We start from the raw sequence: 14,018 nt of genomic DNA, 5'->3' as shown, positions 1-14,018 counted from the left end.
GGCTTGAGTTCTGGTTCAGAATCTAGCTCGGGGGCTGCCTCATCTCTGGAGCTCAGCTGCCTTGTCTACATAGCAAGGAAGTCAGACGGGACGGTCTCTGTTCCTTTCTGAGTCCCAAAGAACTGACCCCGAATGGCCACCTGTCACGAGCGCTAGCCAAACAGGAAACTAGCACAATCCCAATCCCGACAACGGCATGGGGCCTTGGAAGGGAAGCAGGGTCTTTGTGAATCACCCTCCCCAGGCTGGCCAGCCGCTGACTTCCCTGGAGTCCTCCTGCCCTGCTCCCTTTCTCAGAGGCCGGGCTCCCATTGGCCGGTGGGCTGAGGGTGGGGGGCGGGTGTGTGCAGAAGCCAGAACTGAAGGGGGTGCGGCCCCAGCACAGAAGGGTCTTGACTGCTCCCCCGTCCCATCAGGGGAGCCTCAGCTCGAACTACAGCCCCAACTAGAGTCTGCTGGGCCTGGAGATTCCAGTCAAGCCCGAGGCATCCAAGTCCATCCTGGTACACAGGAAGCCCAGGAGAACGGGGCAGAAGAGAGGTGGAGGGGGACATGGGGGCAGGAGGGACAGGGAGCAGATCTGGTGAGACAGGCAGACCTGAGAGTGCCTTAGCGGGGAAGAGAGGCAGAGGACCACGAGGAGTGGGAGTGGGTAGCCGCAGCAAAAGAACGCAGAAGTCAAGACATTAGGAAAAGAGAGAGAAAAGACTGATTCCCCCACACCCCACCCCCTGCACCCTGTCCTGGGCCCTGAAGACTTGGCTGGCTTCCTCCTGCGCCCCCTCCCCCGCGCCTGCTACACTGGGTTTCCCTGGCTCCTCTCAGTCCTGGAACGTGCCAAGCGCCTTCCTGATGCGGGGCCTCTGTACATGCAGTTCTCGGCCTGGAGGCTCCCTGCTCCCCTCCCGGAGCCCCACGCTGCCGCTGCCGAGGCCAGTTAACTCTTACTCACCCTGTGCCTCCCAGTTCCCAGGCTGCTCCTGGGAGCCCTCCCCTACCCCCCAGGGAGAGTCAGATCCAGGGTCCCTGGCCATCAGACAGGGCAGCGAGGGAACCGGTGGGGCCAAATGCAAAATGTGAATGCAGGGCCCCTTGTTTAGAAATGACTATGAACTTCAGGAAGGCAAGAGCAGCCCAGTAAAGTCAGCACCGTGACCTTGTGTGCACAGAGCCCAAGGGACACCGAGCAGGTGGTCTAGGGCGTGCGCCTGGGAAGTCAGCCTGGCTCTCAGGACTTCCTGCGTCTTCCTAACGGCTGTCCTTGTACAATGACTTAAAGCTCGTGTATTCCCACGAGTCTAGGGACGACCCAAGGGCAGGGGTGCTGTAGGTTTTATATACAACTCTGTCTTCCCAGCTCCCGGCACAGCTCCTGGCACAGAGTTCAGGAAATATTCTAGAATGAATGAACGGAAAGGGGCGGAGAAGACCAAGCAGGAGAAGGAGGGAAGGGTACGCGGGAAGACTGGATGAGACGGGGAGGGACAGAAGAGAGGAGAGGGCCAGGGAAGGGGGGCATGGCCAAGGAAGAGGAGGCCGGGGAGCAGGCAGTGGGAAGGCCTGGAGGGGAGGCCGGCGGTACTCACAGCTGGTTGACGGGCTGTCGGTGCCATCCAGTTCTGCCCTGGGGAAGCTGTGCCCGGAGTGGGCTGTGAGCAGGGTTGACTCGATGGCCCTCTCATGGGCAGTGAGCACGATGGTGGGGGCCCGGCCCCCAGCCCCAGGGCCCGACAGGGACTGCTGCATGAAGGCCAGCTTGTCCTTGGTCCTCCGTTTCATGTCATCCCATCTGTGCTTAATGTCCTTGACGGAGCGGGGGACCTGGCTGACGGAGGTGATTTTCCGAGCTATGCCTTCCCAAATCTTGTCCCTGTCGGCATGGGACAGCCGCATGGTCTCCCTCCCAAAGAGAACCGCTTCGTGGTGGGTCACCTCCGTGACCAGAATGTCCAGCTCCTCCTTGGAGAACTTGGGTTTCCTCTTGCGCTCGGCCAGGGGCGCCACATTCCTTGGGTTGAATATCCCACAAAGCACAATTGGGTAAATGACCATCAGGGCTGGTGGTCCTCCTCCTTCCTAATTGCTGGCCCCCAGTGGGGGAGCCAGGAGGCACCTGGGCACCCTCGCCCGCTCACCACCACCACACCCTCCTCCTAGCCAGAGGCCCCTTCCCCTACTCCTCAGGGGGCAGGAGAGCAGGAGGGGTGCGGCATAGCGGGTGGGAGCGTGGCCTGAGTCGGATGCCTTCTGTGGCAGGCCCTGCCTCAGCCCTGGCTAGAGGGGAGAGCCCAGGCTGTGCACTTGGCCTCTCCCGGATCCCTCTCCCCGCCGGGTCAGAAGTTAGAGGCGCGCAGACCTTAGGGTCGTTACTAGGGAGGGGAAAGCAGAGCGACATCCAAGAGCTTTAAAGCCCTCCAGAAAAACGAAGCATCCTTACCGGGCAGACCATTGCCCCTGCAGATGGCTCACAGGGCGACTATTTACAGTGTGGCCTCGCTGGTGACGCCTGTGATTAGGGTGTGGTCACAGAAAGCTCACTCTGTCCTGTGGCTCTCTTCATCTCTCTCCCTGGCTCCCAAGTGCCCTGCAGGTCCCTAACTCTGGGGGTATGGACACTCCCCTCCGACCTTGGTGCTGGCTAGCAGCCACTCTCTGGGGGTGGGTCACTGTGGCCTTTTGGCAGCTCCGGGGGAGAACGTGAGCAGCCCGTGAGTGCCCACTGGGACAGCATTTCCACTCTGATGCAGGCCAGGAGTGACCCTGGCTTCCAACTGCACAGAGGAGCCAGGGGCCGTTTGACTGACTGAGACCTTGAAACCACCCAAGAGAGGAATCCTGAGCCTGAGTCCCTCCCCTGCCACTCCCACAACCGAGGCGAGAGGCGGGGGACGCAAAGATCCTTCCGCCCTCACCTCCCCACCCCACCTACTCAGAGCACCATAGCTCAGGAGAAGGGAAGGCTGGGGCTTTGTTACCAGGCCAAGATGGTGACAGGGGCCCGCACCCTCATTCAGATGACCTGGAGCTAGATGCAGAGTCTCCTGTGCAAACCAGCCTCCCACTCTTAAATGAGGATGGTAGTTCTAGGATCAGCTTCTAGGGCTGCCAGGAGGAATTCCTGGGGGAGGTTTTCAGTCTCTCCACTATTGGCATTTGGGGCTAGAAACTTCTCTGTGAGTGGGAACGGGCATCTTGGGCCATTTGGGACGTTTCTCAGCATCCTTGGCTTCTCCCTGATAGAAACCAGTAGCATTCTCCCGAAGACTCGTGACCACCCAGCATGTCTCAAAGCAAAAGAGTCCCCTGGTTTCAGACCACTGAAATCATGAACGCAGAGCCCCCAGCATAGGGAGGCCATAAGGTCAACAATCATTATGTCGATGCCCATTCTCTTCCCGGCCCGCCACTTAATTTTTTGAAAAAACTCATCAACTCCATTCAATCATGCACAAGACCCGAAGTTGTCACGGTACAAGAGAGGATGTCTGCACAGTGGAGTGAATAAGCACAAAAGGAAGTTGTACATTAAGGGGAAAGGCAGGTTCCCAGGATGGAACTGGCTTTTCCCCTCCAATTACCACCAGAGGGACATCTCCGTGGCAACAAACCACACTCCCAACCACCCCTACTCCTTGACTGTTCAAAGAGAGGGGCCCCAACTGGCGCCACCTTGCATCAGATCGGGGCTGACTGAGAGGCCAGACTCCGTGCCAGCAAGGCTGCAGGAGCAGAACCCACCCCACACAGAGCCCAGGAGGTCCTGCTTTCGCCTGGGCCCTGTGCACAAGCAGAAAGAACGCAGGCCCAGAAGTCCAGAGCTGGGTTCAGGTTCCGGTTATGCCCCTGACCGTATGACCTTGCATATGACCTTGTCCTGCTCTGGGCCTTGGCTGTACCACTGTGGCAGGAAGAGCAGGATAGGGCAGGGGCTCTCAACACGAGTAGCGCGTCAGCCTCGCTATGGCGAGCTTTAGAAACACCAGTACCGAGGGCTCATCCTTGGCCCGATAAAGTCAGAATCTCTGGGATGTCAGAGGATCGTCCAGCTAGTTCAGATGATGTCTTTCCTGGGGGTTGTGGTCAAGCCTGTCCCCAGAGTGAAAGATCAGAGATGGGTGGAAGCATGGCACGGAATCAGCTCGGCCGGCCAAGCTTCCAGTGCAAAAAGGCCCTGAAGCCAGGCTGCACTTAGTCACCCTCTCCTTTGCTCACCTAGAGCCAGGCGGGAGCCACAGGGAAGATGCCCAGGCCACCAGTCTGGTTTCCATTTCTGTGTGGCTGGTCACAGTGCCCTCAAATGCAACCCGGTCCCTGGGAGGGTCCAGCTCAAAGGCCCCCTGCTCTGTCCTCTGGGCCCTGGCAGCACACTGTCCGTGCCTCCATTCAACAAGTGCGGTACAGAAAATGGTTTCACGGTGGAAGGAGGGAGTCGGGGAGGCCTGGGAGGGCCAGGCTGGCGAGGGCCATCAAGGGCACCCCGTTCCATGGTCAGCTCTGCAAATGGGTGGGGCTTCCAAGGGCCAGGATGACTGGCACCCAGTGGTCAAGGAGAAGGTGGTTAGGAGTGTGACCATGGCCTCCTTGGAGCCCCCTGCAGGGCACGAGCTCTCCAGATGATGTGAAAGGGCGCTGGAGGGAAAGGTCCGCCTGTCCTTGGGCACCTCTGTTTCTGCCCCTGTTAAGTGGCAGTGAGAACAGCCGCCCCCCAAGAAGAGGACAAATCCTAGCGTGCTCTGGAGAGTGTAAACCACAGCCCCTCTCTCCCTCCCCACCCTCCCCATGCTCCCCAGCCGCAGCTCTCAGGTGGGGAGCACAGGTGGGCAGGAAGGCTTGGGGAAGGAGACAGCAGACCTCATCATAGCCTCCTCACCTCCAACCAACTTCTCCTTGTTTGCTGGGAAGGTGGCAGAGTTGAAATACAGCACACTCCCTCTCAGGAAGCTCCTGACGGCCCTCCCTCCGGGCACAACCTCTCTCACATCCCCCAGCCGCCAAGAGTGACAGAACCGCGCAAACGCCCACAGAAGGCCCAATCTGTGGTGGCCCTGGTCCGGCCACGCCAGGCCCTCCCCTCCCAACCCAGCTCCAAACTCCCTGTCACAGCTCCTGGGGCCTAGAGAGAGGCACCAGGGGGGTGCCAGTGCAAGTCTGACCTCCCACAGAGCGCACAAACCCTTCTGGGCGGGAACCTGGCAACCCCTGCCCCAGCCAGCAGCGCAGACCCAACAGGAGGGCTGTGGGCGGAGACCTCAGTTCCAGGCTCAGTCCCGCCACCCCTGAGCAGCCCTGGGCCAGTCTCCTGCTCTCTCTCGCCGGCCAGGAAGAATCCTTCTGGCGCAAACTTCTGTCCCAAACACGACAACACAGTAGAACCACTCTTGAAAGTACTCATGCCTGGGCAGTGAGTACCATAGACAACTAAGCTAGACGGTGCCAGAAGCCTCCTTTTCCACGGGGCCACTTCAACAAGTGCTGGCAGCTGCACTGGGATGAGTCCTGCACCCCCACAGCAGGAGACGGCCCAGTGAGGGGGTCAGCGTCTCAGGGGAGGGATGCCCCCTCCTTGGTGGGAATGCTGCTCAGAGCTGGGGGCCCTGGGCGCTCCAGACACAAGGATGAATGTGCAGACGTTAGGGGTCCATCTGTAACCCACAGGCTTCCTCCAGAGCGCCCTGATGGAAGGCTGGGGAAGCAAAAGGGTCCTCCCAGAGCTACATACATCCCAAACCCTGCAAACAGCAGTCCCGGGGCCTTCAGGGGCCTCCACTGCTGGAGACCTCATAAGCCCCAGCACACTCCCTTGGCTTCCTTTCTGGAGTTTGGGAAAGACTCCTGGGAAATCAGCAGAAAGCAGGACTCACCTCATCCAGTTGGCTTTAGTCTCGTCTGACCCATCTATAGACTTGTAGCGGTTATTCTTGTCCACAATCTGGAAGACAGAGAGGGAGTCTAGAAGGCGCCACTCTTGAGTGGCTCTCGTGTCCCTGGGCTCCTCCCCAAGCCAGGGTCTCCCTCCCTTCCACTTGCCCTCCTGTACAATGCTTCTACTGCTGCAGGACTGAAAACCGAGTGGGGGCCAGGAATCCCATCTCCTTTTCCTGTCCTAACGGAAGACCAGAAACATGGCAGACAAGCAGCACTTCCAGGAGCCCCATACTGCAATGATGAAAGTTAGATCCAGCCCTTCTTCTTTCCCTCTAGGTTCCCCCAGCACTGGATGTCTGAGCACACGTGACAGGGGCTTCCTCCTCTCCCCAGCCTCAAGCTGGTCAAGAGCGACAGGGATGGGCTGGTCCCTTCTCTTCTGTAAAATGTCCTGATTTCCTCATCACTCTTGAATCAGAGTTCAGCTGGGTATGGAGTTCTAGGCAGACTGTTTAATTGCCTTTCAGCCCCTGGAAGATTGCCCAAAAGGCTGCTATAGGCTGTTCAGGAAACTACCGTTGTTCTATTGTGGAAAGGCTGTCAAGGGTGAAATTTAAGGTTTTCCCTTCATTTTTTATTTAGTGCAATTTTTTATTTAGTGGAGGATTTACTCCTTTAAAATTCTTTTTTTTTTTTTAAGATTTTATTTATTTATTTGAAAGAGAGAGAGTGAGAGAGAACATGAGCAAGGAGAAGGTCAGAGGGAGAAGCAGACTTCCCATGGAGCTGGGAGCCTGATGTGGGACTCGATCCCAGGACTCCAGGATCATGACCTGAGCTGAAGGCAGTCGTCCAACCAACTGAGCCACCCAGGCGCCCACTCCTTTAAAATTCTTATTACTCAACATGCATATTACTTGGTGAACACATATCTCTTCTTCCATTCTGGAAAATTCTGAGAAACTCTTAGTTTTTGAGTACAGCTTTTTAGTCATTTTCTCTTTGTGTAGAATTTCTATTAAACATATTTGGGACTATTCCCCGTGTCTTTTGACTAGCTTTTTCTATTTTTCTTTCTCCCCTTTTCCAGGCAGTGCTCTGAAAATAATCCTCAGAACTCTCTTCCGATTCACTAATTCTCTCTTTGACTGTGTCCAGTGGAGAATTTATCCCCTTATTAACGTTCTTTTCTTTTTCCTTTCTTTTTAAATGAGCACTTTTAATGCAATGAATATTTTCATTCCCAGAATCTTCATATCTATCTTTTCTTCATTCTACCTCTGTTTCACAAAATCATGTTCCTTCTGTTTCCCTCTCTTAACAGCTTTACTGAACTGTAATTGACATATAATGTACCATTTGATAAACTTTGACAACTGTGTACACCCATTGCCACAATCAAGAAAACAAACATACCCATCACCCCCAAATTTCCTTGTGCTCCAGAATCTTCCCCTCCTATCTCCCTCCATCCCTCCTATCCCCAGTCCACAGGAAACCAGTGAGCTTCTTGTCACCATAAATTACTTTGCACTTTCTAGGATTTTATATAAATGAAATCAAATAGAAGCCATGTTCTCAGCACAATTATCTTGAGATCTGTCCATACTGATGTGTGTACCAGACTTCATTCCTTTGTACTGGGAAGTAGTATTCCACTGCTTGGGTGTGCCATAATTTTTTTTTTTTTTATCTACTTCTTGATAGGTATTTGGGTTCTGTCTCGTTTCTGGCTATTACAATTAAATCTGGTAAGAGAATCCAGTTATAAGTCTTTCTGTAGACACACACATCTCTGCTGGCAAATACCTTGAAATGGAATGGCTGGGTCCCATGGTAAGTATATGTACAACTTAAGAAACTGTTAAACTGTTTTCCCAAAGTGGCTGCAACATTTTACATTCCCATACAACAGCGTATGGACCCACCAGCTGGTCCACATCTTTGCCAACACTTGGTATGGACAGTCTTTTTAATTTAGCCATTCTGATAGGCATGAAGCAATATCTCTGTGGCTTTAATTTTATTTCTCTGATGATTAATGATTTTGAGCATCTTTTCATGCATTACTTGTCAGCTATGTATCTTCTCTGGGGTAGAGTCTATTGGAATCTTTGCTCATTTAAAAACTGGTTGTTTTTTTCTTTATTATTGAGTTTTGAGAGTTCTTTAAAAATATTTTTTGGATCCAGTCCATCATGAGACATAGGATATATGAATACTTTCTCCTAATCAAAGGCTTGTTTATTCATTCTCTTAATGATACCTTTCTAAGAGCAGACATTTGAAATTCAAACAAACAAACAAAAATCCACTGTTTTGTTCTTTTAAATGTGTACTGTCCTTCCTTTATTTCTTCAAGGATCATAGGGCTGAGGCTGCTAATTATCCTTCATTATCTATTATCTCCTTTGTCCACAGTAATAGAACCCCTGGATTAGAATTGGGCACCTGGTTATTTGTAATAACACAATACATTTTGGGACACCTGACTGGCTCTATCGGGGGAGCATATGACTCTTGATCTTGGGGTCATGGGTTAGAGCCCCACGTTAGGTGTAGAGATCACTAAATAAATAAATAAGCTTAAACAAAACAAAACAAAACCAGAATATGTTTCTTGGTTTCTCTGCTAGCTAAATTCTGGCCAATAGGATGTAGGTGGAAGGGTCAAGTGTCAGTTTCCCAAAAACTTCTTTGTAAGACAGCTGATACATGCCTTTCCACCATGCTACTGCCTGGAATGCAGACGTAATGGCTGGAGTTCTAGCAACTAACTTATGCTCTGAGGATACACTCTGAGCTGGAGTCAAGCTTGGTTCCCTGAGTGCTTAGTGGAGCAGAGCCATAACACCAGGCCTAGACTATATTCATAACAGAAAATTTAACTCCTATTTAGATCGAGCTACCATTATTACTCACAGTCAAGTCAATTCCTGATACAGATCCTAAATAGTTATTTTAAATTCACTTTCAGAATATAATTTTCATTTTAGAGTGAATTCATTTGTCATTGATATTCAGAGGCTGTCTTTTTAACACTGTCTTCATTAGTTTTGGAGATTTGGTTTGGTGGGAGGGTTTATCTTTTTTGGTGGGGGGGGCTCTCACTGTAATATTTGGGGAAAAAAGGGTGGGGGCTGGTCAAAGCATGAACTCTCAGTGCATTGGACTAAAAGCTCCTTTGCCCCTTCCACACACACCTTCTTTACCGACGCTGTTCCTCTGGATATTCCCATTCATCTCCAGACTCTCAACTTGTTCATTACTCATAATCCTCAAGCCCCAGCTGTGACTATCTGACTTCCCACGTGACTTCCTTTCCTTGGCTGTCTCAGGGGCACCTCAAACTTACCTCCCCCAAGGTACCCACTCCCCCAGACCCACCCCCAAGCCCAGTCCTCTCCTACTTGCCTCATCACGTATCTGAAACCACCACACACTCAGGTTTCAAAAAAGCCATCCCTACTATCAAAAACCAGTGAATGGTACACTTCTTATGGGCGAACTGTACAGTATGTGAATTGTGTCTTGAAAAGGCTGTTAAAAACAAAAACAAGTTACCCATCATCCCTTGCTCTCTCAAAGCCCCCATCCAATCCCTCAGCAAGTCCTGCCATCGCATGTCAAAACTTCCCCTCCAGTTCCACCGTGTCCTGCTTCCATGCCAGTCTGAGCCATTAGCTCTCTTCCAGATGAGCACAGGAAACCCTAACTTCCCTCCCCTGATAGGGCTCCGGATGCCCCACCAGTTCTCCTCGGAGCAGCCACTATCATCTTTATGGATGTCACTCACCCAGGGTCATCTGCAGTGCTTACAATAAAATCTGCACCTGGGGTCACAGCCTCCAAGGCCCATGTCTCCCCTACCTCCCCGATGGGTGTCTCCATCCTCCCCTTCACTTGCGGCAGCCACAGGCCCTGACAGTGAGCTTTTTCACCAGGAGGGTTCACTGCCTACGACCTCTCTGTCCCACTCTTAAAAAATTGTGTAGGCGCATAACGGGGGCGCCTGAGTGGCTCAGTGGGTTAAAGCCTCTGCCTTCGGCTCAGGTCATGATCCCAGAGTCCTGGGATCGATCCCCGCATTTGGCTCTCTGCTCAGCGTGGAGCCTGCTTCCTCCTCTCTCTCTGCCTGCCTCTCTGCCTACTTGTGATCTCTGTCTGTCAAGTAAATAAATAAACAATCTTTAAAAAAAATTCACAATCACGAAGTTTTTCACACATTCAGAAATTATAATGTGGCCGCCAACAAGAATGACCTCCAGCTGTATCTATCCCCCACCTCGCTCGCCTCAAGAAAACACTTCACCATAGTTGAAGACCATCTCTGCTTCTGATTTTACCCCCTCTCTCCAAGGTTAACCACCATCGTGAGGCTGGTGGGGAGCCTTCCCATTTTTACCACATGAGGAGTTTTCTAGAAAAAATTTACAGAATAGTCTTGCAGGTTGTACAGTTCACAGATATGGCGTCCTAGTGAACCTACCCTTTTGTACCTTTTCCCCACTGACTTTTGCATGACTGGTCCCTTCTTATCTTTTGGGTCTCAGTTACTGTCACCTCCCCTGAAGAAGCTTTTCCTGACCTGAACCTAAAGTAGGCTCTCCCTGCCATTTCCTGCCTGCCACACGCCACCCTCCCAATAGCATTATCTCTATGACATCACCTGTCACTTCCTTTCACAGACCCAATTGAACAGTGAAATTTTGACATTGACAGTGTTTATCTGTAAGCTTGGCCATCGACGGTCTCCCTCACTGGACCATAAGTGAATGAGCGCAAAGCACATAGCTATCCCATTCATGATCCCTGGACCCACCACACAGCCCATGGCATGGAACAGAATTGTGGCTGAACAAACGAATGGTGCCTGAAGAGTCTTTTAAGTAAAAAGCAAATTAAAGGGGGAAAAAAAAGGTCTAATGTTAATATTTTATGGAAAAACGAAATGAGTGGTGTGCTGGAGCTGGCTTGCACTGGCTAATGAGCGCAGACTCTGGAATCTTCCAGAATTTTATGAACCAGCTGTTATTAGAAATTTAATTATATAAACTTACAATTCCAGAAATGCTATTTTGAGGGTAATAAATACTGAACACTTACCACTTCCTCATTATTTTCTATTTCACTATCATCGATGTTCTTGAGGGAAATGGGCCTCTGCTGTACCTGCACAGGAGAAATGCTACGGAATAGTGGCTAGCGCCTGTGTCTGCCCACCAACTGCTTCTGTGACCTCATGTGGGTACCCTGAAATCAGCCACGGTGGGAGCATTTACACCACGGAAATTGGCATGCACCCTCCCTACCTCCACCGTCACCACGTGACCGGCATGTGTCTGTATGTGCACAGAAAGTCTGGGAAACACATTTCAAGCTCTCAACTCTGGTTACCTCTAGAGGAAAGCAAAAGAAGAAAGCAGGATGAGGCCTTTCCTTCATCTGTCTATTTATGAGGTTATACTGCTTTTGTGGTTTAAATTTCGCAGATAGTGCTCGCTTTGGCAGCACATATACTAAAATACGCAAATAGACCAAAAGAGAGAGCATGCAGCTCAGGCTTCACACTGCCCTGCATCCATGCCCCAACAGCCTCCCCAGATGGTGCCCCAGTCCTCGGGGACCTTCCCCTGGAATGTCGCAGAGCCCAATACTTTATCATAATGAGTCCCCCTGACATTATCATTTTCTGATTGTTCTTCTCTCTCCTGGGGAAAAAGAAAAGCATCTCTCGGCCCTGCAGCCAGTAGCGGGAGCACTCAGCGGGTACTGAGAGCCATGGAGCCAGAGGAATGAGCTAGAATGTTGGCTTCACCATTTACAAGAGAGTGACCTTAGCCTCAGCTTCTGCATCTGTAAAATGGGATAAAGGCCAACACAGCAACCCTGCAGTAATGACCCATGTGGGAGGCGCTCAGTAAACAGTTGTCATGACTGGAATTTGGGTTCTGACTGGAATCACAGTCTCTGGCCTCTTAATGAAGAGATAAATTGTTAATTATCATTAATTCTGGGCAGTGGGAGGTCTTCGGGTCAACAGTGAGTTGTTGTAATCTGCCTCTTTACGGCTTCAACTGGGCAGAGGGGCTCTCGGGGAGGTGGGAGCTGGGAGGGATGCCGGCTCAGATCTAGAGGTTTGCTGAGGGACAGTTCTGGCCTTATCTTTCCCATCCATCAGGATTTTCTCAAACCATTCATTCATTCACTTAACAGCTATCACTGAGGGGGCTGTTACCATGTCTGGCTCTGTGGATAGAATGGTGATCCAGGGAGACAATGCCTTTGCTCTCACAAACCTCACATTCCAGGGAGCCACAGAAGAGAGAGCACTGTGACAGTGCGTGGGCAGCACCGTGGCGGGCAAATCTGTGGAAAGGGGAGCTCAGAGCTGTGGCCAGTGTCTGGGAGTCAGTTGAGGACCTTCCTGGGAAATGTGGAATCCAGGAGGAGGTCTTGGAGAAGAGGAAAGTGAGGGTGTTCTGGGCGGAAGGACCAGGAGGGGCAGGATCTCACAGAGCTTGCAGAGCACATCACATGTTACTGAGAAACCCAGGCCACCCTGAGTAGACAGCTGAGACCAAGATGGCTCAGGAATGGTCAGCCAGGGTCAGATGCTCAGGTCCCAGCCCGCAGAAGGCTGGTCTCCCTGTGTCTCCCTCAACGTAGTAACGACTAACAAAGACATCAGTAACGAAACGCCAGTGGCTACCATTCAAAAAGCCATTTCGAGAGCACCTGGGTGGCTCAGTCAGTTGAGCATCTGACTCTTGATTTCGGCTCAGGTTGGTGGGATTGAGCCCCGCATCAGGCTCCGTGCTCAGCAGGGTATCTGCTTGAGATACTCTCTCTCCCTCTCCCTCTGCAACCCCTGCCCCCGGCTAGTGTGCAGATGCATGCACGTGTGTTCTTTCTCCTTAAAATAAATAAATATTTTTTAAAAATAAAGAGCCAGTTTAAAAACAAAACCAAACCAAAAATCAATCTCACTGTGCCATGGAGTCTGACACACTGTTTCATGGATTCTCACAACTCTGTGAATGAGCTACCATCATGGTTCCCATTTTACGGATTAGAAAACTGAGGTTCAGGGCCACTCGGTAATTTGCCTGGGGTCACAAAAGAAACATGTGATGAAGCCAGAGTTTGTTCAAATTCCGGCCTCTTCTGGTACAGCCTGCCTCTTACCCACTCTGCAGAGAGATGGGCCCTATCTCCACACTTCCCTTAAGGACCTCATCGGAATCGACCAGGGAAGTCCTGAGGACCCCCTCAGAATTTCCAGTTTTGCTGCAGGCTTGAGGAGATTTGCTGTGTGAAAATCTGCATTTTAATAGAGGAACATTCTGCTTGGTGACAGAAAATTCCCTGCTGTCAAGGGTTCACTGTTGGGCTCCTCTGAATGGTGCCATCACTGGATGCTGCAGAGATTAGATTTTCAACAACCTGATTTGCTTGCAACTTTCCAGGAACCCACGGATCCATAAAGCATTCTGATTTTCAGCCCTGCACCTCTTCTTAAAGCAAAGCTGTTACAAAAATGATTGATGAAGCTATTCACAGTTGACAAAGCACTTCTGCGCATCTCAGATGCTCCTCCCAGAACCCCAGGAGGCAGACAGCATCGCCTCTGTTCTCCAGCCACTTCCCAGCCTAGCGAACTGAAACGGCAGAGCCAAAAAGAGGCTGGCCTGAACCTGAACTTGAACTGAACACTTGGGCTGGAAGCAGGGGTTGAGGGGGAAGGCGGGGGGAGTGGCTCTGAGGTTATTTAGGCCCTGGCTTCCTAGCCTGGTGTCTACAGATGGGCTTTGGCAAGGCGAAGAGGAGGCCCCTTAAAATGTGAGCAGCATTTGGGGAATATTGGTATATAACTTCCTAGGCTACTCTGGGGGCTTGAGTACCCTCCCCCACCTTTTAACTGCTAATGGAGTTAGTGCTTCCTCTTATCATTCTAAAACTCTCTTTTATCAAATTTCAAACAAAGGTCTAGAGGCCTGATTAATGAGGCATGTTTCCATACAATCCCAAATCCCACATCCAGGTTTTGCACATTGTAATATCGCTCACCAGGCCCCTGTGACACTACCTGGAAATAACACGGAGATCCCTGATCTGCTCATCACCCACTAGGCACCTGCCTACAACAAGCC

At 51.5% G+C, this 14,018-nt stretch overlaps 1 protein-coding gene across 4 annotated transcripts in view; it reads right to left on the bottom strand.

Annotated features, from left to right (window-relative positions):
• LOC132008272 (PR domain-containing protein 11-like) overlaps positions 1-14,018 on the bottom strand; it is a 76,989-nt gene that overhangs the window by 16,981 nt on the left and 45,990 nt on the right. For 3 of the 4 annotated variants that reach the window (XM_059386817.1, XM_059386815.1, XM_059386818.1), the window contains exon 5: positions 5,862-5,929. In XM_059386817.1, coding sequence (XP_059242800.1) covers positions 5,862-5,929 — 68 coding nt within the window. Of the gene's footprint in view, positions 1-1,586; positions 2,009-5,861; positions 5,930-14,018 lie in introns of all 4 variants that reach the window. The other variant, XM_059386819.1, reaches the window with a different exon arrangement.

The sequence above is a fragment of the Mustela nigripes genome, unplaced genomic scaffold (genome assembly GCF_022355385.1).
Source record: "Mustela nigripes isolate SB6536 unplaced genomic scaffold, MUSNIG.SB6536 HiC_scaffold_76, whole genome shotgun sequence".
Classification (NCBI taxonomy): Eukaryota; Metazoa; Chordata; class Mammalia; order Carnivora; family Mustelidae; genus Mustela; species Mustela nigripes.
The sequence above is the reverse complement of the archived record's forward strand: the minus strand, read 5'-3'. Positions and strand labels throughout refer to the sequence as shown.